This window comes from Panthera tigris, chromosome C1, assembly GCF_018350195.1.
Source record: "Panthera tigris isolate Pti1 chromosome C1, P.tigris_Pti1_mat1.1, whole genome shotgun sequence".
NCBI lineage: Eukaryota > Metazoa > Chordata > Mammalia > Carnivora > Felidae > Panthera > Panthera tigris.
Window position 1 is genome coordinate 155,730,371 of NC_056667.1, and position 26,115 is coordinate 155,756,485.

At 39.2% G+C, this 26,115-nt stretch overlaps 1 protein-coding gene across 6 annotated transcripts in view; it reads right to left on the minus strand.

Annotated features, from left to right (window-relative positions):
- Window positions 1–26,115, minus strand: part of STK39 (serine/threonine kinase 39) — a 317,083-nt gene that overhangs the window by 120,908 nt on the left and 170,060 nt on the right. For all 6 annotated transcript variants that reach the window (XR_006220759.1, XM_042994630.1, XM_042994631.1 and 3 more), the window contains exons 11-14: window positions 24,108–24,230; window positions 23,981–24,010; window positions 15,669–15,731; window positions 13,572–13,639 (exon numbers count right to left, since the gene is read on the minus strand). Coding sequence is in view for 5 of the 6 variants with exons in the window: in XM_042994630.1 (XP_042850564.1) it covers window positions 13,572–13,639; window positions 15,669–15,731; window positions 23,981–24,010; window positions 24,108–24,230 (284 nt within the window). In the remaining variant the exon portion in view is untranslated. The remainder of the gene's footprint in view (window positions 1–13,571; window positions 13,640–15,668; window positions 15,732–23,980; window positions 24,011–24,107; window positions 24,231–26,115) is intronic.

Sequence of the window (26,115 nt, forward strand, 5' to 3'; positions counted from 1 at the left end):
TCTATTTTTAATTCTTTGAGGAACCTCCAAACTGTTTTCCAGAGTGGCTGCACCAGTTTGCATTCCCACCAGCACTGCAAAAAGGTTCCCCTTTCTCTGCACCCTTGCCAACATCTGTTGTTGCCCATGTCGTTAATTTTAGACATTCTGACAGGTGTAAGGTTGAACATCTTTTCATGTGTCTGATAGCCATGTGTATGTTTTCTTTGGAAAAGTATCTAATCATGTCTTTTGCTCATTTCTTCACTGGATTGTTTTCTGGGTGTTGAATTTGATAAGTTGTTTATAGATTGTGGATATTAACTCTTTACCTGATATGTCATTTGCAAATATCTTCTCCCATTTGGTTGGTTGCCATTTACTTTACTGATTGTTTCCTTTGCTGTACAGAAGTTTTTTGTCTTGATGAGGTCCCAATAGTTCATTTTTGCTTTTGTTTCCCTTGCTTCTGGAGATATGTCAAATAAGAAGTTGCTGTGGCCAAGGTCAAAGAGGTTATTGCTTGTTTTCTTCTCTAGTATTTTGATGGCTTCCTGTCTTACATTTAGGTCTTTCATCCATTTTGAGTTTATTTTTGTGTATGGTGTAAGAAAGTGATCCAGGTTCATTCTTCTGCATGTCGCTGTCCAGTTCTCCTAACACCATTTGCTGAAGAGACAGTCTTTTTTCCAATGGATATTCTTTCCTGCTTTGTCAAAGATTAGTTAGCCATACATTTCTGGGTCTACTTCTGGAATCTCTCTGTTCCATTGATCTATGTGCCTGTTTTTATGCCAGTATCCTACTATCTTGATGATTACAGCTTGAAGGATGCCTCCAGCTTTGGTTTTCTTTTTCAGGATTGCTTTGGCTATTCGGGGTCTTTTCTGGTTGCATATAAATTCTAGGAACATTTGTTATAGTTCTGTTTAGAATGCTGGTGTTATTTTGATAGGGATTACAATGAATATGTAGATTGCTTTGGGTAGTATTGATAATTTAACAATGTTTGTTCTTCCAATCCATGAGCAGGGAATGTTTTTTGCATTTTTTTGTGTCTTCAATTTCTTAATTTCATAAGTTTTCTATAGTTTTCAGTGTATAGATTTCACCTCTTTTGTTAGGTTTATTCCTAGGTACTTTATGGGTTTTTGTGCAATTGTAAATGGGACTGATTCCTTCTCTTTCCGCGATTTCATCATTAGTATATAGAAATGCAACTCATTTCTGTACATCAATTTTATATTCTGCAACTTAGCTGAATTCATGTATCAGTTCTGGCAGTTTTTTGGTGGAATCTTTTGGGTTTTCCACATAAAGTACCATGTCATCTGCAAAGAGTGAAAGTTTGACTTTCTCCTTGCTGATTTGGATGCCTTTGTGTTGTCTGATTGCTGAGGCTAGGACTTCCAACACTATGTTGAATAACAGAGGTGAGAGTGGACATCCTTGTCATGTTCCTGACCTTAGAGGGAAAGCTCTTTGTTTTTCCCCATTGAGGATATTAGCAGTGGGTCTGTCGTATATGGCCATTATGATCTTGGGGGATGATCCTTCTATCCGTACTTTCTTGAGAGTTTTTATCAAGAAAGGATGCTGTATTTTGTCAAATGCTTTTTCAGCATCTTCTGAGAGGATCATGTGGTTCTTATCCTTTCTTTTATTAATGTGATGTATCACATTGATTGATTTGTAGATATTGAACCAGCCCTGTATCCCAGGAATACATCCCACTTGATCATGGTGAATAATTCTTTCAATGTATTGCTGAATCTGGTTTGCCAGTATCTCTTTGAGAAATTTCGCATATATGTTCATCAGGGAAATTGGTCTGTAGTTTTCCCTTTTACTGTCTTTGTCTGGTTTTGGAATCAAGATAATGCTGGCCTCATAGAATGAGTATAGAAGTTTTCCTTCCATTTCTATTTTTTGGAACAGCTTTAAAAGAATAGGTGTTAACTCTTCTTTAAAATTTGGTAGAATTCCCCTGGAAAGCCATCTGGCCCTGGACTCTTGTTTGTTGGGGAATTTTTGATTACTGATTCAATTTCCTTACTGGTTATGTGTCTGTTCAAATTTTCTATTTCTTCCTGTTTCAGTTTTGGTAGGTTATGTTTCTAGGAATTTGTTTATTTCTTCCAGATTGCCCAATTTATTGGCATATAATAAGTGTATAATAAACAGTAACAAGAGACTATTGCTAATAATAGTCTCTTATTACTGTTTGTATTGCTGTGGTGTTGGTTGTGATCTCTCCTCTTTCATTCATGATTTTATTTATTTGGGTCCTTTCCTTTTTCTTTTTGATCAACCTGGCTAGGGGTTTATCAATTTTGCTAATTCTTTCAAAGAACCAGTTCCTGGTTTCATTGATCTGTTCTACTATTTTATTTCATTATCATTGATTTCTGTTCTAATCTTTATTTATTTGCTGTTCTTTTTCCAGGTCTTTTAGTTGTAAGGTTGTGTATTTGAGACCTTTCTTCCTTCTTTAGGAAGGCCTGGACTGCTATATACTTCCCTCTTATGACCACCTTTGCTGCATCCCAGATGTTTGGGGCTGTCGTGCTTTCATTTTCATTGCCTCCGTGTACTTTTTAATTTCCTCTTTAATTTCTTGGTTAACCCATTCATTCTTTAGTAGGATGTGTTCTCTAATCTCCAAGTAATCATGGTCTTTCCAAATTTTTTCTTATGGTTGATACCAAGTTTCATGGCACTGTGGTCTGAAAATATGCAAGTACGATCTCAATCTCTTTGTACTTATTGAGGGCTGATTTGTGACCCGGTATGTGATCTATTCTGGAGAATGTTCCATGTGTACTCGAGACGAGTGTGTGTTCTGCTGCTTTAGGATGAAATGTTCTGAATATATCTGTTAAGTTCATCCAGTCCAGTGTGTCATTCATTGATGTTCTGCTTAGATGATCGGTCATTGCTGTAAGCATGGTATTGAAGCCCCCTACAATTATAGTATTATTATCAATGAGTTTATGTTTGTGATTAACTGATTCATACATTTGGGTGTTTCCACATTGAGGGCATAAATATGTATAATGGTTAGATCTTCTTGGTGGATAGACCCCTTACTTATGATACAATGCCCTTCTTCCATCTCTTGTTACAGTCTTTATTTTAAAATCTAGTCTGTCTAATGTAATATGGCTACGCCAGCTTTCTTTTGACAACCATTAGCATGACAGATGGTTCTCCATCCCCTTACTTTCAATTTGCAGGTGTCTTTAGGTCTAAAATGGGTCTCTTGTAAGCAGCATCTAGATGTGTTTTGTTTTCTTATCCATTCTGATACCCTATGTCCTTTGATTGGAGCATTTAGTCCATTGACATTTAGAGTGAGTACTGAAAGATATGAATTTAGTGCCATTGTGTTGCCTGTAGAGTTGGTGTTTCTGGTGATGTTCTCCGGTCCTTTCTAGTCTTTGTTGCTTTTGGTCTTTTTTCTGTTTGTCTCTTCTCCACTCAAAGAGTCCCCTTTAAAATCTCTTGCAGGGCTGGTATAGTGGTCATGAACTCCTTTAGCTTTTGTTTGTCTTGGAATCTCATTATCTCTCCTATTCTGAATGACAGCCTTGCTGGATAAAGAATCGTTGACTGCCTATTTTTCTGATTCATCACATTGAATATATCCTGCCACTCCTTTCTGGCCTGCCAAGTTTCTGTGGATAGGTCTGATACGAACCTGATCTGTCCTCCCTTATAGGTTAAGGACTTTTTTCCCTTGCTGCTTTCATAATTCTTTCCTTGTCTGTGTATTTTGTGTATTTGACTATGATATGCCTTGGTGATGGATAGGTTTTTGTTCCACCTAAAGGGAATTCTCTGTGCTTCTTGGATTTTGATGGCTGTGTCCTTCCCCAGATTAGGTAGGTTTTCTGCTATAATTTGCTCACATAAACCTTCTGCCCCTTTTTCTCTCTCTTCATCTTCTGGGACTCCTATGATTTGATGTTATTCTTTTTTAATAAGTCACTGATTTCTTTAAGTCTTGTATCATGCTCTTTTGCCCGTGATCAAGCACCCACGATCAAGCACCCCTCCTTTGGCTTAGGCCTCTATCCACTCCCCATGTCTGTGTCCAAGCTGTCCACCTTGTCAGGAAGCACCTCCCTCCAGAGTTTTATCTCAGATGGGGTTATGTTTCAAAACCCTACACCTGAGAGACCCCTGTGGTTTGAACCTGCGCTGACTCTCTGGGGGAGGGTCTTGCTGAACAATGGCTGGGTGCCAACTTGCCCCAGAAGACGTTCATGCAATCGCATAGCAGCAGAGGTTCAGAGATTATGGCAAACCACAACACACAGCCTGCACCAGGTTTTACCACATACTCTGGTGTCTTTGTCTCTACACCAGCAAACGTGGCTGCTCTCTGAGGTCCACTGGGATCTTCATGGCCATAGGGTCAAGCGGAGAAGAGCAAAGACCAGCATGTTAAACAGTCTTAGGTTCCAGACCGGGTCTGCTGCTTCTGAGCTGTGTAGTATTGGACAAATTACCTCCATGACTTTAAACCTTCCTTTCCTCATCTGGGAAATGTCAGTAACAGCAGGACTGATGTTGTGGAGGTTTTATGATGATCAACAAGACAGGCAATACAGAGTGCTCATCTCAGTGCCTGGTACACAGTAGGATCTTCATCTTTTTGAAGGATCGCACTGACAATAAAGTCAAGCTGTGCAGCAATGACTTAATTCTCATAGGAAAGGAATTTACCAAAAGAGAATATTCAAAAACATTAAGTAAAATGCCAAATATTTTTACTATTAAAGAACCATATTTGTAATAACTTGGTGCCCAACACAATAATAAATACCACTCTGTTAAACAACAAATGCGGTCTTGTCAGAAATAATTTAAGTCTGATAATGCCTTTACCGAAGACCACAGTCTGACATTGCCCCTGGATTCGATCTAACCATTACTCTTCTCAAAATTTGGATGTTAAAAAAAATAATAATAAACACTGGTTACCACGGGAACAAGTAACCCAAAGATAACATTTGACAAAAGGGGTCTCACCTTCCTTTACCCATAGCTCTTCTTTTCATCTACCTTCCTACTGCCTTTATCATTTTCTACCTTGTGTTAGAGTCATTTGAGCAGAGTCTGATTTCTCCGCCTACACGGTAAGCTCTTTGAGTGCAGAAACCCTGTCTTATTCATCTTTGGATTTTCAACAAAGCCTTGCACAAAGAAAGCCATAAATAAGCAGTTTGTTGAGGGGGGAAAAGGTACCTGAAAGCATTGCCACAATTGAACACTATACCTACACTATTTAACCTTTTGGGAAAAATTAATCAAGCTTCCCAACCACCTAGTAAAAATTATGCAATTAACCCAATTTTACAGGCTTAGAGAACCATTTAAGAATTCTAATTCCTCCTGAATGATGATAATGTGGAATTAGAATTCAGACATACTGGTGTTAAAACAGTGATCAACATTGTTTTTATCAGCTTCATCTTTCTTTATGAAATTATGATTTACTAAGCCTATACCAATAGCTCAGTTCACCTTTTAACAAGGGAAATTAAAATACTAGGTCAAGTTAGGCAATATTGTCATGCTAAGGATTTTTGTTACAATAAATACCCTACTCTAGAGATCATCTTTCCCTACAAGCAGGAAAGCAGTTTTGTTGGTCTGGGGTCTTTAACTAGCCTATCAAGGTTTAATGATAGTAACCTAGTAATGAGGTAAATTCATTATGAGTAAACTGATGGGATATACCATACCAGAGCATCTATGTATGACAACTGTCACAGTCGCCTTCAACAAAGCTAGTTAACTGTAATCCACAGGGCTGAGCTGTCAAAGTATGAACAGTGTCTGACACAAAGGAATTAACAATTTAACTGATAAGTTTATCATTTTTCCAAATCACTGAGCCTGGTTCTCAAAAACACATGTTTATGTCAAATACATGACTATTCTATTTTATGAAAAATATACCAATGGCAAAATATTTGTACAATGTTCAACTCAAATCATAAATTATAGTACCATCTATTGACAGTATATAAATTAGGAGATGGCCCACTTAATATTTTTCTCCGAGATGTGTTTAAGATTTCCTTATACTGTACCTTGATACTCAAGTTTTTTGATAACACAGATGACATTATACATGTATACATATATGTAAATATACATATTTATATATGTATACACATATATGTATACATATATAATATATATTATATATACATATTATATATACATATTATATATATTATATATACATATTATATATACATATATGTATATTTACATATATGCAAATATGTATAATATATACATATATACAACTGGCAAGAAAACATTTGCATAAAAGTATACAGAAGAAAAAAGAAAAAAAATCTAAATTTTTAACTATCTCCAGAATTTAACACTGAGACCTAAGGTATAATCCCTTTTCTCTACACTAATAAATAACAGGTCAGTTTTAAGAACAAGGTAAAAGCAATAGCATATTTTTTCAAGAAAGAAATTAGTCTTTGCCTCTTCAGCCTTTTGCTTATGATCACCAGAAATGAATAGTGGAGAAACAAATATATTACTTGTAGCTACCATGTATTCGTCTTTTGTTATAAAAAGTGACATTTTGCAAAGTAAACCATTTCCCAGTTTCCTACTTACAGAATAAAGGGGAGACTTACCTGGCATCTTGGGGCTGGGGGTCGGGGGAGGGAGAAGGAAGCCACATTCCTAGCAGGTAAGCCTATAAAATGCTATGTCACAAAGAAAGTCAGAATGACCTTTTCCAAGAGGTAAGAGGGCAGTTACCCATACGGCATTAGTTAAGGACTGATGAAAGGCTGGCTTGAACTCAAGTCTCTACCCACTAGTCCGTGGAGCACATTAAACATAAATGCTTTGCTCAGATGGCCACAGGGAATAGGAAGGGACAAACACACTACTTCCCAGTACCCAACAGCTGTACGTGGTCTAGACCAGCAATTTGCAAAGACAGTGAGGGCATATTTTTGTGTATATGTGTTTATTTACATATATGTCCACACATATATCAGAATCTCGAAGAAAGGAATGAGAAAGGTACAGAAGAAGACATGGGTTTTCTAATCGAATAAACACTGGCCAGAACAATCTTTCCAGTTTCCTCTCACATGGGCTGGGTTAGGAGGTAGTTTATCTGGGCCCAGAGAGGGGACAAGTGATCTCGAGTAGATTTCAAATGGGGAATGGGGAATGAAGAAATTGTGCAGCAGGGACCAACACTAGGTGGCAGGGCTTTGATTCTTGAGAAGCACATAGCTTTGGAAGTTTCTAAGAGGAGGCAGCTGGGCCTACGAGGGAGTGTTGGCTGGTGGCACTAGAGAGGGCAGGTGACTGCCACCTTGTGCACAGGAGATCACTGAGGGTGACTCCATGACCCACATTTGTTTATGATTTAACAGTGAGTCTTGAACAGATTCCTCGATGAATGTTTTTATTTTTATTTTTATTTTTTTATTTAAAAAAAATTTTTTTAACGTTTATTTATTTTTGAGACAGAGAGAGACAGAGCATGAATAGGGGAGGGGCAGAGAGAGAGGGAGACACAGAATCTGAAACAGGCTCCAGGCTCTGAGCTGTCAGCACAGAGCCCGACGTGGGGCTCGAACTCATAGACTGTGAGATCATGACCTGAGCCAAAGTCGGACGCTTAACCAACTGTGCCACCCAGGCACCCCACGATGAAGGTTTTTAAATGTTGTTGTTAAATGTCAATCGTAACCACACACACATGCACACAGATTTATATTCTGGGACATCAAGATTAAGTTCATCTCAGGGATCAAGCTACCAGCTCCACTTGAAAGTCACAATCACTAACTTCAAGTGATTGCTGGTGCAGCCTGCTCATCTTACCACATTTCCCTGGTAAATTTACTCTCCAGCTCTCCTACACGATTTCCTTCATCTTTCAAACCCAATATTTTTTCCTTCCTCACTCTCAACTGATCACACTCATTTTAATGAGACAATATAAACAACAGAAGACTTCCACCTTCCTGTACCCAACCCCACCAAACTCCTTACACATCTGCTCACCCTTCTGGCGTGATGGATGTGCTGTCCAACAAGTGACCTCTCCATACTTCTAACTAAGGCTGATATCTATGTGGATGTTTAGGTATCATCCCTTCCCACCCATCTGAGGACACCAGTCTTACAATGTCCTCTACCTTACTTCATGTTTCCTTCTCAACTGGATCATTCCCATTAACTTATAAATAATGCTTTTTTAAAAACAACTCCCGGGGGCACCCAGGTGGCTCAGTCGGTTAAGCATCCAACTTTGGCTCAGGTCATGATCTCACAGCTTGTGGGTTTAAGTCCTGCGTCAGGCTCTGTGCTGACAGCTCAGAGACTGGAGCCTGCTTCGGATTCTGTGTCTTCCTCTCTCTCTGTCCCTCCTCTGTTGTCATTCTGTCTCTGTCTCAAAAATAAATAAACAGTAAAAAAAAAAAAAAGAAAGAAAGAAAAAAACTCTGTTCACCTCCATATTTTCACTGGGATACCCCATTTCTCTGCTCCCCTGTATAGTAAGTTTCTGTTAAGAGCTGTCTGTATTAACAAGGAACCTCTTCTTGCTATCTGGTGTTCTCTCTTGGCACTCTGTCCCGAATCCAGTTAAGTCAGGCTTTAATCCCCAACATTCCACTGAAACAACACTTGCCAAGGTCAAGAATGTGCTCCATTTTGCCAGATATGCAAATTCTTAGTTCCCATTGTACTTGATCTAATAATAGCAACTGATGTAGTTTTTCACCCATTCTTTCCTAAGCCATTTCCTCTGTTTGGTTTACAGGACCACCATTCTCTCCTCCACTGCACCAGCCTGTCCTTACCAATCTGCTGACTGCTCCTTACCCAAGTACCACTTGAGGGCACACCAGATGACTTCTCTATCTTTATCCACTCTCTAGGTGATCTCATCCAATTTCACAGCTTTAAATACTGTATGTGCCAATATTCTCAAATTAATTATTATCTCTAGCCCAGAACTAGATCTCCACTGAAATCTAGACTCATGCGCTCAAATACCTATTTGACATCACATAAAGATGTCCACTAGACAACTCAAACTCACTACTTCCAGAACTGAATTCTTGATTCCACTCAAACCTGCAACTCCAACTCTCTTTCCCTCCATTTATCCATATTTTCAGGCCCAAACTTTGAGTAATCTTTGCATTCTCTCCTCTCTCTCCAGAATTCAATAATTACTTTCCGCCTCCATTACTCCTCACCCTGGCCCAGGTCACATCATCACTCTTTATATCGTTGACATGGCCTATCAATGGGCTCTGCATTTCCACCCTAAAAATAGTCTCTGTATGGTCTATTCTCCATAATTCAATCACAGTGCTTGCTTTAAAATGTAACTCAGGGGCACCTGCGTGGCTCTGTTGGTTAAGTGTCCAACTTCAGCTCAGATCATGATCTCACAGTTCGTGAGTTTGAATCCCACATCGGGCTCTCCACTGACAGCAGAGCCTGCTTCAGATCCTCTATCTCCCTCTCTCTCTGCCCCTCCCCTACTCTTTCTCTCTCAAAAATAAACCAACATTAGAAACAAAATAAAAATAAAATAAAATATAACTCAGATATGCTCACAAATCTCCAATGATTTCCCACCCAATAACAGTAAAGTCCAAAGTCTTCACCACAGGCTACGTGGCCCTACATGATTCAGCCCCTGAATCATCATCTGGCCTGCTCCCCTACCCCTCTGGCCACACTGTTTCCCTGGCTTTTTTTATAATTGCTTATAACATGCTTCCTGCTCAGAATCTTAGCAATCACTGTTTGCTCTGCCTGGAACTCTCTTCCTGCAAACAATCTCATGGCTTGATTCTTTACATCTGTCAGGTGTATCTTCACTACTTTAGAGAGCCCTTCTGTGGTAGGCAGAGTTCTATGACACTTTCCAATATCGCTGTCCCCTGGTATACATGCCCTACATAATCCTCTTCAATGGATATGACCAAGCCCTTTAAATATGATGGGCTGTCACTCCCACGATTAAGTTATGTGATAGAGCAAAGGTAAAGGGATTTGCAGATGTAGCTCCAAAGCAGTTGATTCTGACTTCATCTAAAGGGGCATTAACTTAGATGGGACGGGCTTAATCAAGTGAAAAACCTCTCACAAAGGGACTGAGCTCTTGAAGGGGAGGAGAGATGGTTTCATTTTGCCTTTGAAAAAGGCGAAGTCGTACTGTAAACTGTGTGTGGAATGGGGAGCCTGTACAGAGGCCAAGGACCTCAGTCCATGACTGTCAGGAACTGAATTCTGCCAACACCCAAATTAGTTGGAAGACGACCTCGAGCTCCAGCTGAGAACAACTTAACTGCCGCCTTGTGAGACACACCAGAAAGCCCGTCTGAGCTGTGCCAGACTTCTGACGTACCGAAACTGAGATAACAAATGGGTGCTGTTTTAAGTCACTAAAATTTGTGGTAACCTGCTACACAGTAGTAGAAAACTTGTATGCCTTCCTTACTATGGGACAGCACCCCCATACCTTCTATACTCCTGTTGGAGATTACCCTTCAGAGAACTTGACATCGTGTAAGTAATATGAGTATTTGAACACTTCCTCCCTGCCTGTAGAATGTAAGTTCCTAGGGGGCAAGAAATTTGTCTTTTGTTTCGTTCCCCCATTGTATCACAGCAACTCAAACAGGGCCATGCGCAGAGCAGGTGCTCAAGAAATACTTACAGAATGAATGAGTATATTTGCTGCTTACATTTATGGCAGCACAGGGTGACCACAGAAACTTAATAGTATTTAACTTTTAACTTTAAAAGGTTATTTCTCAAAGTACAGGGACTGCCCTGAGAGGAGACCAGCTGTATATTTTGAGAGATTCATGAGTTCTCAAATATGAAAAAAACTGGTATAAACAAATACTTTGAACACATTTAGAAAAATAATGTATACCACTAGGCATGAACATATATTCAACAAAAGTCATACTAAAATTCATTTCTAAAATAATAAAACACAATTCATTTCTATTTTTGGAAGTATTTCTAGGTGATTAGATTCAGAAAAATATCATTGATAGGTCTTAATTTCAGTGACATTTTTAAACGAATCCTTTTATGATATCCCTCTGAGTAGACAGCTGAATGTCCACTAAAAAGCAGTAAAGTCAATACGATTTGTTTCTGGTTGAGCACCTATACCAAAAAATACTAGTCAATTATTGAAAGCCATGTAGAAAATGAGTGCTTTCTAACAGATGCCAGAAGACTGTTCTATTCGAACTGTTGAACATGTAAAATCAATGTCATGGATAAAGCTGTAAAAACAGGTTTATCCGATTGGCAAATGACATGTATCCAAACATTATAATATGACACACTGACAATCATGAGTGAAATGTATGGCGGAGGGGAGGCAAGCAATGGGTCAAAACCAACAGGTTCATGATTATAGTGACAAATGTTAAGACATACAAAATGAATTTGAAAACACAAGTTGCAGTTCCAATTAGGCTTGACAGCCTTCCAAGAGGGAAACACAAAATCAGAGCTTTTGTTTGGCTGTTAGGTCATGCTATATCTGTCACCAAAGTGCACAGCTATTTCAAAAAGCAATGAAAATGTAGGCTGATTTAGGAGAAATACGTACATAGACAGATGGACACTAAGCATTGTTTCTCAGCCTATTTGAATGTAGCACCCTTTCTTCATTAAGATCATGAAGGATTGGGATCTAACCCACAAACTCGGGGAAAAACCCACCCAGAGCCATGAGGAAAAAGGTAACAAAAGCAGATACAGGCTAAATGTTAATAAAGGTGAACAGCCAGAATTGTAAGGAGGATATAAAACTATATTATGAGAAGCAAGGTTACTTGGACTGTTTTGCCTAGGAAAAAGGAACAAGCCTTGTAAAAACACAAATGGCTCTCAAAAAAACAAGGGAATGCACTTGTTCTATATCGTTCTAGTACCCAGAGCAAAACTGTATCTGGAGGTAAGGCTTAGGAATATGTATGCATTTTAAAACACTCTCCAGGAGACTTTTATCCAGAGAACCTGATACCTGCTCTAAGGGCCAGAATTTGAGCCCACGGGAGCCCAGAATAGGAAGATCAGCTGAATCTCAGGGAAGAAGATTGAACCATAACAAAGCATTTTAGCATCGTAGGAGTGGTCCATGGAAAAAGAGTCAAAGTATGCACAGAAGCTAACTAAATATCTAGTGTACCACTAAAGAGAACGTTCCTGCGTACGTAAAGTAGGAGACTGGACCACCGCACTCTGAAGGTCACCCCCAACACCGCACACTCAAGTGGGCTGGATGGTAACCTCCACAGTCTCACTCACGACCATATCTCAGGAATCAACAAGGAGCCTGGCACAGTGGTTGTACCGGAAGTATCGGTGGAATGAATAAAAATAAACGAACATGTGAAAAATAGATGAAAGCAGTACCTGGTTCCAAAGTCAAATAAAAAAGGAATGGGCTATTTCATTCTTTGGAGAGCAATAAATATATTTTAATTGTGAACCATGATCAAGGACACTTTCAAATAGAAGGAAAATAGTCTTGTAATAGCTTCACTTCTTGACCAGAAATCATCTCTGAATTAAATCACACCAAGCCTTAGTGTGCAGTCCCCCTGGTTAAGTGTGTGAAAATACACCACAGATTGTAAATGACCAGCACAAGCACGGGGTGATTACGGTGATGATTATCTACCCTGACAGTCTAAGATAACTCAGAGGGCTGGAAACTAACCTTGAAAACAAATCGGCTTTTCATAGCCACAGCTCTGAAAATGGTCCATCAGCCATGTGCTTTATTTGTTTAATTGTCAAGGGAGAACCTATGTGTAACTTATTTTAAAACACCTTCAGAAATGTGACCATAATCTCACTGACTTGGTAAATTAAGCTGTTTACTATAATTAAGTGGAAGCAAATATGTTTTAAGACACATTCTTAACGAAGAATATACACCTTACGATGTACCTCAATATTTAAAAATCCATGAGGCAGAAAGAACTTTTCATTCACTAGATACAAAGTCTACACTGTCAGGCACCATACTTGTATCCATTTCCTAGAAGACGGAGGGTTCTTTCAAAATACATCTGTCATTTCTCCACAGTAGCTGATCAAACCTGCCACTGAAAAATGTTCTGAACAGGCAACTTGTAGTACAAGCACGGTTTATTTCTGTCAGAGACTGACTGCTGAAGTGTGAAAGAAACTCATTAAAAATCTCTTACTGTGATCTTACATTGTAAAAAAATTTTTAAAAGGAAAAAAAGCCCAAGAAAGAAAAGGCAAGGGGGGAAAAAAAAAACAACTTAATGAAGGGTACACTGAGCCTGCAGACACACTCATATGGTGCTTTCTTTCTCTTCTTTAGTAAGCAATTAGAAAAAGACCCATTAGTCCTGGGAATACAGCATACACTAGCTGTTTGCAGAAATCAAGTAAGTTAACAATTTTATTTTATGTTAATATTATGAAAAGTTAATGAAGGAGATAAGAATATTATACTATAGGAAGAGCAATAAAAAATAAACAATATTATTTACCTTAATCTTAAAACGAGGTTCACAGCACAAGAAGCTTCTCTGTAGTCTTCGCTAGCATTGGGTAGCCCCTTTAAAGACAAAACCGCAAACACTGTTATCAACTTGGAAAAACAATCGTGATATCCCTTGATTCACATGACCCTTTCTGGAAATTTCAAAACTAGGTCTTTACAGAGGGCAGGTCCCATTTGGCCACAATAATACCCCTATATGAAGGTTGGAATGATGCCTAATTCCCAACACAACTGGAGATCCAAACAGATCTGTTTTCAAACAGAAAACCTCAATGGTAGCATGGGTCCTATGAACAATTGGTATAAGCTGCAGCAAGTCCAAGGAAGAAGGGTCAGCCATCTTAAAGGAGCATCTTGCAACCTGAGCCACTGACTGACTACATCCATTGGGATTTAGTCCCAACACAAAGGTTGGGCACCTTAAACCTCAGGATGCAAAGGAAAGTGGAATCCAGTAGATTAGGTCACTGTTTATCTTCCCTGCGTTTCTCACCTAGAACTGATTTCCATAAATATAAATCATCAACCACAAATGCCTCTACTCCATAGCTCCTCCTGACTCCTACAAATCCTTAGAAATGAGCAGACCTTGGGGCGCCTGGGTGGCTCAGTCGGTTGGGCGGCCGACTTCGGCTCAGGTCATGATCTCACGGTCTGTGGGTTCGAGCCCCGCGTCGGGCTCTGTGCTGATAGCTCGGAGCCTGGAGCCTGTTTCCGATTCTGTGGCTCCCTCTCTCTGACCCTCCCCCATTCATGCTCTGTCTCTCTCTGTCTCAAAAATAAATAAACGTTAAAAAAAAAAAAAAAAAGAAAGAAATGAGCAGACCTTCTTGTTGGGAGTAGAAAAATAGAGATTTTGGATCAAGATTTGCCTCTGCCACTGACCAGACACGCAATCATGAGCAAGTCATTTCCCTGAACCTATTTTCCCACTTACAAAATGGGGATAATACCTGTCTCAAAAGTTTGCTGGAAGAACAAATATATGAAAACAACTCATCAACTACGTGTTACATAATATCAGTTATCCTAATCCCCTTTCCTGTTTCCCTTATTCTATTCACTTCCTGACAAATTACTATTCCTCACTTGCCTTTTATCATTCAATCAGTCCCTGAAGTTTATCTCAAGGTGTTTTACTGAGTTGCCTGATATGGAGTAAAAAGACCTAAACTGAATCGTGTCTCTGCCTCTAACCAGTTATATGACCTCACGTGAGCCAACTTCTGCAAGCCTATGCTTCCTTGGCTATAAAATAAGGGCAAAGGACTAGCTGTCTGACTTCAAAACAGGCTTCCTGCAACCATGAAATTCCATTATTCTCTCCTCAGTATACAGCTGTTTTCATAAAACACACATCAGGTAGGATAAAAATGAATTTATCAACGGATGTGCAGATTTGGGGGACAAAGTTGTGATCCTAAGGCTGATGATGCTTGATAGTATAATGACTTTGAAAGCAAAAGGGCTTGCTTACTAATTATACAGTGAAACCAGACTGGGGGTCTGCACTCTGCTTCTATGTCCATGTTCCCACCCCTGCACTGCTCAGCACCCTTCATCAGCACCCAATACGACTCACGGCGCATGTTTTCCATCATGTAACTTTTAGTATAAATGCCTTTCACAGTCAGTGGACTTCCATTTTTACAAGGCAAGTTGTAGAGATAAATTGGCCCATAAAATTCAATGATAAAAGAATTATGAAAACAGGTTATAGAAATCCAACCAGAAGCCAAAAAAAAAAAAGTATCAATTAATTATACTGTTTTATAGCTAGAGTCTAACCGAATGGGGAGTCATTTTCTTTCCTTATCTTATTTCACACAGTACCAACAATTTCAGAAGCAGTCTGGTAATCAATCCTTGCTCTTGAACCTATCATTTAAAGGTTGGGGGTCCTGAAAATCATGGTCAATAGTAACAGTACTCTCTTCTCCATACCTATTAAAAAAAGAGAGAGTTTACAAGCCTCCGGTTCTGATGGATTACCCCGAAACTGTCTATCTTCCTAAAATGTTGGTTTTTCTAAAAATAGGTCTACAAATCACTTCAAACATAAAGGACTGGTGGAGAAACATACCTGAGGATCCTGCACAGAAAGGGACCGTATTTGCTCGGGTATACTGCTGGCATTCACCGCCATCTGTTAAGAGAGCCACTGTTACAGCACTTAAGGAAACCAAAATGAGACATTAAGGTCAGTGTGGTTACATTAAGTCCCACTTATCAGAGACAATTTTACATAAGTAATTTTAAAGCAGTTTTTCCCCAAGTGTTGTCCTTTGATGATGTGTATTGGAATCACCTAGGACGCATGATAAAGATTCCTGGGTCCACCTAGCCTAGGATTCAGAATTTCAGGGAGACGGGAGAGAATGGGTATTTTTAACAAGTGCCCTGGGTGATCCTCCTGATGTTTTCAGAGAGCCACTGAGCTAAAGCGAAAAGGCATGGACTACTGGATATTTTAAATTTGATAAATTTGGTAACAGAAAGATGCTCTAGGATCATTTTTTTCTTGTCACACAATTTCCATAGGTCTTGTATCTATATGACATAGTCCAACGTTAAAGTTCCCCAATGAAAGGATATTAGGATAGTGACCTTTAATCATCATTTAACCTTTAATCATTACTTTGACTAATGAATGATTTATTCACTGGATTAAGAAAAATACATAAGTAATTGGACTTTTAAAACACATTTCCCCAAAGGAAAAGTCAGAACGACAGGTTATGTTTTTTCCTCAAGGTTGGAAATCCAACCCTAATGTGATACCAAAAGTATTTCTGAGCCCTACTTTCTGTGAACTCTGCCCTTGAACAAAACTTGAAAGACCAGAAAATAAAACTAGAAGAGGAACAGCAATGAAAATGAAAAAAAAAACAAAAAACAAAAAACATATTATTTTCTAAGCTTACTATCAATTCTAAAACAATCAGAAGTCATCAGAAATTTTTTGCAGCAAGTTTTCTAAAGTTTAAGACATGAAATTGTTACTCTCTGTGCTTCCTCAAAATTGTTGTGCTTCATCACAATATTAGTGATGAAGTAATAGGCGGAAGTGTACTAATGTCTGCAGTTTACTTTGAGATGCATCAGAAAATGAAGACACACTGATGAATGAATAGATGTGCACATGATAAACCAAGTATAGTAATGGCAGGATCTAAATGTAGGTACATAAATGTTTGCTGTAAAATGTTTCTAATGTTGCTGTATTTTTGAAAATTTTCATAAAATGTTGGGGGAATATGACAGTGTAAGAAGAACAACCAACCTGTATTCTTTAACCAGCCAGAGGACCTGGGCCTACACCAAATGATCTTTTGTGAAGAATCTTTCAGGCTGACTGATCCCATCGTCTCACTTAAGGTTTGAGATACAACCAAAAGCCACATCAGCACTTACAGAATATCCCACCTCTAGTCCAAGGACCACTGTAAACTGAAAAAACCTTAATGGCATTTACTAGACATGAAAACTTGTCTTCCTCCGTGGGAGGTCCCATCTCCTGCCCTGCTCCCTTATTCCTGGGCCATCATCAGGAAGGAGAGCTAGTTACCTGCACTGGGGACTGGATCCCCAAGCACCCTGTGCAACCTCACTCTGTAGGTATAATCCTGCATCTAATGAAGGGACCAGCCTCTGACTCTCACTGGTGCACAAGCAATCTGGGTGATTCCTCAGGAAAATATGAAGAGATGCACAAGAGGGATGGAGAGGGAAGTTCCCTGTACAAAACACCTTTTTTCACAACCAACTAGAATCCTCCAAATTTCACCATTATGGACCTAATTCTATCAGTTCAGCTTATTTATGCCCTCTGGGGCAAATTTTTTTCTTTTTGTTTTTTTTCTTGTTTCTTTTTGAGAGAGTGTGCTAGCCGAGGAGAGGGAAAGAGGGAGAGAGACAGAGAATCTTAAGCAGGCTCCCTGCTCAGAGCGGAGCCTGACGTGGCGCTCAATCCCACAACCTGGGATCCTGACCCTGAGCTGAAATCAAGAGTTGGATGCTCAACCAACTGAGCCACCCAGGCGCCCCAATGGGCATACATTTTTAATTATAAAAGCTTACAAGAAAGCCAACATATTAAGCAGGTGTTATTCATCACAGTATAATATAAATTTGCTTGCTGGAATTTTTTTTTTTTGGCTTTTTTTTTTTTTTTTTTTTTTGCTATAAGAAATGCATTCAAGGGAAGCCTGGGTGGCTTGGTTGGTTAAGCACCTGACTTGATTTCGGCTCAGGTCATGATCTTGAGCCCCATGCCGGGCTCTGCACTGACAGCATGGAGCCTTCTTGGGATTCTCTCCCTCTCCCTCTCCTCCTCTGTCCCTCCCCTGCTCAAGCTCTCTCTCAAAATAAATAAATAAATAAACATTGAAAATCAAAAGAACTGCATTTGAGAAAATGGGTGTTTTGATAGGAAGGGAAGAGGAAAAGAACAGATTAATGGTGGACACCACCCTGGAAACAGGCCTCTGAAACTGGGTAAAAGAGAGGCAAAGATCCCAGAATAGGGAAAAGAAAGGGACAATGTCTGCTAATTTTCCATAGAGCTCTGCTTAATCTTCTCATTTTCTATTTTTAAAAATACTGTGGCTAAATGCAGTGTGCTATCCTGGATTGGATCCTGAGACAAAAAAAGGATTTTAGTACACAAACTAGTGAAATATGAATACAGTCTGAGGTTAGTTGATAATAATGTAACACTTTCGCTTCTTATTTGTGACAAAAGTACCAGGGTCACATAAGAATTTAACAGTGGGAGATCCTGGGTGAAGAGTGTATGGGAACATTGTATCATCTTTGCACTTTTTCTTGCAATCTAAAATTATTACAAAATAGAAGGTTATTTTCAGAAATACAGAAAGATTTTTGATCACAAATCTAGCTTTTATCACAAAAAAGTCAGAAAGCCAGTCATTTAAAATAAGAACATCTTTTGGAAAATGGTGGCATAAAGGTATCAAGTTAAAGCCATCTGTGATGACAAGGCTAAGTATAATAAATCTGGAGGGAGAAAGCAAATCTTTGCCTCCATCTACAAATGGATATAAAACAAACACGTATCAGAGCTGACAGGCATTTGGAAAACACAATGTCATCAGAAATACATTTAAAAAGCTAAAGGCAGTTTTAGCAATCAGGTAACAGCAATGAGTAAACACAAGCAATAAATTTAGCTTCCGCACTGTGACTAATCGCTATAAAATTAACTCAACCTAAACCCTCACCAAATTTCTTTTCTCCTCAGAACAAAATATCATAGGAAACAACATTTTCACAACTAACCTAGCCTCGATTCTGTAACAGAATTCTTCAATATATCTCTTATGGGCTAGAGAGGGCCTGAGTCAACAAACCTTCCACCTGCCTTCATTACACCTGATTAAATAAGGACAACTTCTCCAAGGGGTCTCTGAATCATCTTTCATAGTTTTTTCTCTTCTCCCCCTCTCTCTTTTCTTCTTGACATTTCTGATAGACAGATATTTGAAGCAAATCTTCAGAAATTTTGAGCACACAATCTTCTCGGATTTCAGTGTGGACTTTGGGATTCAGAGCAGTTGGTGTGGTTTTCCTAGCCAGTGGTTTTTGATCCTAGCCATGTATCAATCACATGAGCAGCTTTCTGAAAACCAGACTTGCCTGGACCTCAGCCCCAACTACCAAATCATAATTTGAGGGCTAGTTCTGGGCATCTTCATTTTTAAAGCTTTCAGCTTTTCTGATGTGAATCTAGGGTTACAAACCATATGTTTTCATGCCACCTAACAGAGGGGCTGTGCTAAAAAGAATGCTTCTTTAGTAGAAGACTTAGCAAATGTCTCCCTTGGTTAAAGGAAATGCAAATGAAGTGTGAATGTAAAGAAAGATAAAGGCATTTTTACTTTTATGTAGAAAATGAGGATATAAGGCAAAATTGATTTTAAAAGATTATAAAACATGTATCGATTATTTTCAGAGTCTGACAAAAACAGATTCCCAAATCACTGGTCAAAAAAGATCAATAATGAGATAATAAATGAAAGGTTTTACAAAAGCTAGGATGGCAAATAGGAAACCCCCACATGAGGAAGCCAGTCTTGCAAATACTACTCCTGACCCCTACCTCCAAAGCGATGAGAAGTTTCTAGAGAGCAGGGCTCTCTGCCTTGTTTTTTGTGTAATTCCCACAATTGTACAGTACTTAGCACTGCTTCATGTAAAAAATCAGGCACAGATTAAGTATTTGCTCCATTAACTTCATTATTAATATTATTGTTGCATTATTAACATGAAGTTCTACCACTGGCTTCCACATCCAAGTGGAATACAATAATAAATAAATGAAATGAGCATGAATTACCTACTTATAAAAAACTATGAATTACTGGCAGGTCATAACTAATACCTTGCAAGGCTACTTCTAAAATGTCCAGTTAGGAACATAGGAGGACCAGCTTTTAAATGGGTTTGGGCTATGAACCTCAAGATGAGTGGTACAACTCTAGAACTTTACAGGTTACACTGGAAATTTTCTTTCGGATTTAGGAGGATCTCCTGGTACGGCCCAATACCAAAAACATCTTCCCAAGGCCCCCCTGACAAACACCCCACCCTGGCCTTCTTAATCTTCTCCAACAAACCCTGTAATACCTGGATATTCTGCCTTAGACCTTCCTAGGGAAGCCAAATAGCCCTTTACAAATTAAGCATTTCTACAGCACCCCCTCTTTTATTGGACTATCTTCCTCTGTCTGAATGTAACTACTAAGTAAGGCTACCTTCTCTGAACTTCAGCTCAATGAAATGGCATCTTTGGATTTTTCTGCTCACTTCTGACCTACTCATAAATACGATATGCTTCTTCAGGCACCTGTTTAATGTTTACTTCAGTGTGTGGGTATTCATGTCACCAACGAACATGGAGAGAGCATCTACTAGATGCAAAGGGAACATAAATATGAATAAAATACTAGCCCAGTCTTCCAGTAGCTTCCAGTCAGCCAAGGAAATAAACTGTGATTTAAATGATGAGCATTCTCGAAAAGCTTATCAAAATGTAAACACTGGCATTTAAACGTGCCACTTGGCACAGATAAGCATTTTCACCCTCAAAGATGTTTAAAGGTATAAGGTACACTGTCAGAGGCTATATAAATTGGTGCTTTTTTTTAGTCTCAGCTTTACGGAGATATAATTGACAAATAAAAATGTAAGATATTTAAAGTGGTTTAGCTTTTGATAGCAGCTATTGAAAAATCCAAAACCAGATTTTGTCAAACGAAAACCCACGATTCTTTAAATTCTTTAAAATGCTTAACCTGCACATGTGCTCCTTAAAATGCGTACACAAAATGTTAATGGAATGCAGTTTATAATAGTCACCTAAATGTTCACAAAGTTAGTGGTTAAATAAACCACTTCAATCCATCCAAGGTAATACTATTCGGCACTTAAAATAGAGGCAGATCTACAACAACTAACGTGGAAAGATTTTGCAAGATTTAAGGCAAGTTGCAAAAACCAGAAAGACATTTTTGTGGAATCACCGTGTTGCAAACCTGAAATGAACAGAACACTGCGTCAACTATACTTCAATAAAAAAATAAATTTATGGTTTTTATAATCCCATTCACACTTTTAATATGATATAGGCTTCTTTATTTACATATTTGTATGTAAATGAGAAGAAAAAAGTCTGGATGAAAATACTGTAAACTGAAAACCTCTATGGAAAGAAGGAACAGTCACAGGGGCAGGAGAGGTAGCAAAATAAAAGTGGCTCTTCAGGATTTTTTGTTTAGTTCTTCCACACATTTTACAAGTCTTTGTGTCCCTTTCAATAAAGCCTACCCTGACCAACCCATTTAAAAATCACAGTCCCTTAACACACTCCCTGTACTTTCCACACCATTCTATTTTTTCCCCATTGCCCCTACTCCACTGTAACAAACCACATAATGTACTGATTTATAAAGTCTGTCGCTTGTTTTTTACTTGCTCCCATCAAAATATAAGTGTCACAATGGGGCACCTGGGTGGCTCAGTCCAGTAAGCATCTGACTCCTGATTTCAGCTCAGGTCATGATCACACTGTGAGCTCAAGCCCTGCGTCAGGCTCTGTGCTGACAGCGCAGAGCCTGCTTGGGATTCTCTCTCTCTCCCTCTCTCTCTGCCCCTCCCCTGCTCACCCTCGCTCTCTGTCTCAAAATAAATAAATAAAATAAAATTTAAAAAATGTAAGTGCCACAAGGACAGGGATTTCATGGTTTTTTTTTTTTTTTTTTTTACTGTTGTATCCCCAACACCTCCTAAAACAGTGTGCACAGTAGGTATATATATGTGCATGTGTGCATACATTTGTCGCCTATTTACATATCCAACAGTTCTAATTCCCTTTGTAATAGATAAATAACGTTTTGCTTCACTTACACAAAAAGTGAATTTGGGTGGTTGGCAAGACAGGGGGCTACTTTAACTAAAAAGCTGAAAGGACAGAGCAACCATCACTGTATCTGCCCTTAACACAGTTCAGGATACTGAAATGCCAGCTACTGAAATGTGAAAAACAAAAAGATAACAAAACAAAACAAATGGCCTGAGAAGCCGTGCAATAGCAGGTAGGGCTGATTATTCCTAAAATTTGGTGAAAGTGTTCACATTCAAAGACATGAACCTTTCACAAAAGTAAGGTTTCATGTTTCCTCAATTATAAACTCATACGGGAACAGACGTATATCACTGGGAAATCAAATTAGTCTAGACACGGTGAAGTGTCTAACACTTTTAAATCCCACCCAAGAAGGTCGACAGTGATGACTGACAGCATGCTATACGTTACTCTCTTTCCTGTCTATGCAGAAAACATTCTTGCCAAAAAGATACTGCTAATATCCACATAACAGATCAGTTATCAAAGCAACTTCAACAAGCACATAGGAGGATACTGTCACAATAAACTTCACAAATCCTCAAGAGGAAGGACCCACAACCCTCAGTCTGTACCAGGTTAAGGCAGGACTCAGTGAAAACATGCCAATAAAGACGTCCTGTGGTGAACCAAAATGAATGCTTTCTGAATCATGATGCTACCCGAAATCACGTTATTTTGTTCTATTTCTAAGCAGGACTGACACCTTTAGTTAGAGACACTCCAGGAAAGAGATGAAAAACCCTGACTCTGCACTTCACTGTAGGTAAAACAGCAAAGTGGGCAGAAGAGGGCAGAGTGCACGATACCTGGTTAAGATGGTTCTAGAAACCAGCACATGTGTGCGGCCAATGGGTCCTATTGTGGAAGTCCTCACCATCATTTGTAACAGAGGGAGATAACTTCCTTGACAAACCTTATCTTTTATATACAAAATGACAAGATGAATTCCTATGATCAACACAGGAAGAAACAGGAACTGAAGGACAGTTAACAGTGGGAGGTAGGCAGACTGAGAAATCCCTAGGCAAGGCCTATCAGTGTGGCTTGAAGAATGGAGAGACCAGAGGGAAGGGAGAATGACAGGGAAACAATAGATTGTAGCTCGGATGTACTCTTCTCAGAAAGTCCAGCTGGCCCCTTGTAGTGGAATCTAAGATTTACTTCACTTCATCAAAAGGAAGCGTCTGCTAATTAAAACAAAAGAAAAAGTTGGGATGGATATCATCTGTATCCCGAAGTCTTCGGTTTCCTTAATGAGAATTTATCAAGGCACACATTAATTACTAGGTCTGTAAAATATTTGGAGCTATTTAAATATGCTCGAATTTTCTCTAGGAGAATTAGCAAGTCTTCTGAACTACAGTCATCATTAGACATTAGCATTAGGATAATTAACCAGATGGAAGAAGTAAAGTTAATCAAAAGGTGACCAGTTCTCAAAGGGAAGCTGATCAGAGTGTTTCCTGCCTACTAAGTTACCCACTAGATTGTAAAGCACACTCAACCTAGAGCCTCCCACCATTTTAATTATCTGTTTTACTATAAACCAAAAATCTAGAAGAGACTTTGCCTGAATGCCTATTATGTTTTCTACATGGCAGTAATATCAAGAGTTGAGATCAGCCAAGCTGAGCACTCAGTGGGTGCTTCGTGTGCATGATTTTATCAAATGCTCACAGCGACTTAAAAGTAGTGTGACTGGTCATTACCATCTAACAGAGGAGGAAACTGAGGCTCAGAGAGTAAAACAATCGGCCCCAAGTTACAAAGACCAAAAGTAACTCAGACAGTATCAGGACCTGCAAAGTCTACATGCCTTTTCTTTTCTGCTACTCCGTGAGGATGAAATTTTGATGTCTCCTCCCCAAATGGATCATACTCTGATACTGCAAGGGGGAGGAGGGCTCGTGGGAGGGGGGGGATGGTGAGGTGGCAAAAAAATGTTAAAATAAATCACCACCACTCACCTCTGGATTTTCTTCTTTTACTCTTCGGGACTGTAAAACAATTGCATATCCATTAATACGTGCACACACAAAATGCCACAAACATAAATTGTGCACAGGCTAGCTCACCATCGTCAACATCACTTACCTTTTCTTGAGAAAAAGCGGCCTTCCCTTCTTCACTTTTCTCGTCCATCTCGTCGTCACTCCACTCCCAGTCACCGTCCTCGGTTTTATGAAGGTGACCGCTTGACCCAGGAACTCTTCTCACCTGAATCAAAACACACCCGTCCAGATTTTTCACTAGCAGAACGTGAACAGTGCTCGCTGGTGCTGCCAGTTGGGTCGCACAGCACACACCTACGCTGGAAATACCTTGAGTGGTTACGAATTCAGGCAGAGCAGTTAATACCCCAAAAAGACTACATAGCCTGCAGACTCCCACACTCATCCTCTTTCCAAAGATACTGTGTTCTCCAAACGCATTACTATACACCAAGAGCAAAATATTTTGGAAGAATACCACGTACGTCAGCCACAGGGATCAAATCCATCTTTCCCTTTTGCTTCATTTAATACCTCGTTAATTACTACACACTAAAGGCCATGTGATCGGCTTCAAGACTGCCTAAGGAAACGCAAGCAAGCAACAGACTGCTGACAGAGGGAAGGCGAGGGAGTCAGGCAGCCTAATGAAACACCTCAGTCTAGGACTGATCAGCAATCTAAAGCCTCCGTCAAAAAAAGCAAATACCCTTTTGTTGCCACCTTGCTCTTTGTCAGAACCTGACATCACACTTGTTTTCCCAAGATTCTGCTCAACCTACCTGAGCAAAACGAAACAGCATCAGACTATTCTTAACACACCTTGTAACACTTTTGAGACTTGGGGGATTGCTAGAAACATGGCAAGATAATCAGCAGCCATGCCGGATCATCCAAACAGGTTATAACAGTCTTCTGCAAGGATTTCAAGTTTATTTGAACTTGTGATTAGAGATGTAGATGTGATTCAGGGGTATTTTCTTCAAATGCCTGTGTGGTTGAAAAAGCAAAACTTTTAAAAGGACAGGATGACTGAGAATGATGAGCCTCTGACCAAAGTAATTTGCGCTAAAAAAACAGATTCAGATGTAACTGAACAAAGCAATGTAGCAGTGAACATGTGAACGTAACAGCCAGTGAGTGAGCCACTGATTCAGAGGAACTTCAAGGGGAGAGGGACCCTGGATAGGGTCTAGTCCAACCCCCTCAATTTACAGATGAGGAAATGAAGGCCCAGCCCCGGAAAGTGATGGAAGATTGAAGAAGATCACAAGGCTAGGGGGACAAAATTAAGGCAAGAATAAAAGCCTTCAGATTCCCATTCAAATGCAAATCTCATGCCACTGAATGGTAACCGTGAAACCGAAGTTGTCTAAAAACATCCTGCGAAGACTTTGAAAGACTTATGATGTGAAGAAAGACTAATTTCCGTAATACAAACTAGTTGGTTATATCATGGGAGCCTCATTAATCCTGAGGGAAATTCCACAGACCTTAAATGTAAGGTAAGTATTTACACACGTTCGATCAATGTCAATTCATAATCAAAACAGGCTCGGGGTTGGGTCTGACTTAAAGGAATTATCCTGTGGAATCTGTAAAAGCAAGCCTGACCACTTGGTCTAGAAGATCTGAACTCCAGGATGGAAAGTTCAAAAGTAAAAAGTTCTTATTCATAAGTAAAACAGTTATGCTTAATTGGGGGGTGGGGGGAGCTTCTCTCCACTCCAAAAAAACGAATTCGAATTTGAAACAACCCCTTCTGTGTTTGACATAAGATATTTTTTCCATTTGCATATTCTGAGTCATTGGAAATGACCTATTCTAATGACAATGCTTTATAGATGCTGGCAAAGTACCGTATGGAAAAAATGCTGAAACTCACTTCAACACTTTCAGAACAGACTGCTCTTTAAAACTACAAAGAAATGGGTAGGGGAAGAGAAAATGATTTTCTATTGACATGTACAGTAAAATTATTTTCTTGGCAATACTAATCATGATGATAGTACAGGAAAATCTGTTAATGGCTACATTAAAAGAAAGAATGTAAAGCCACATCTATCACAAAACATACTATTAACTAAGAAGTGAGAAAACAAGGAAAACTG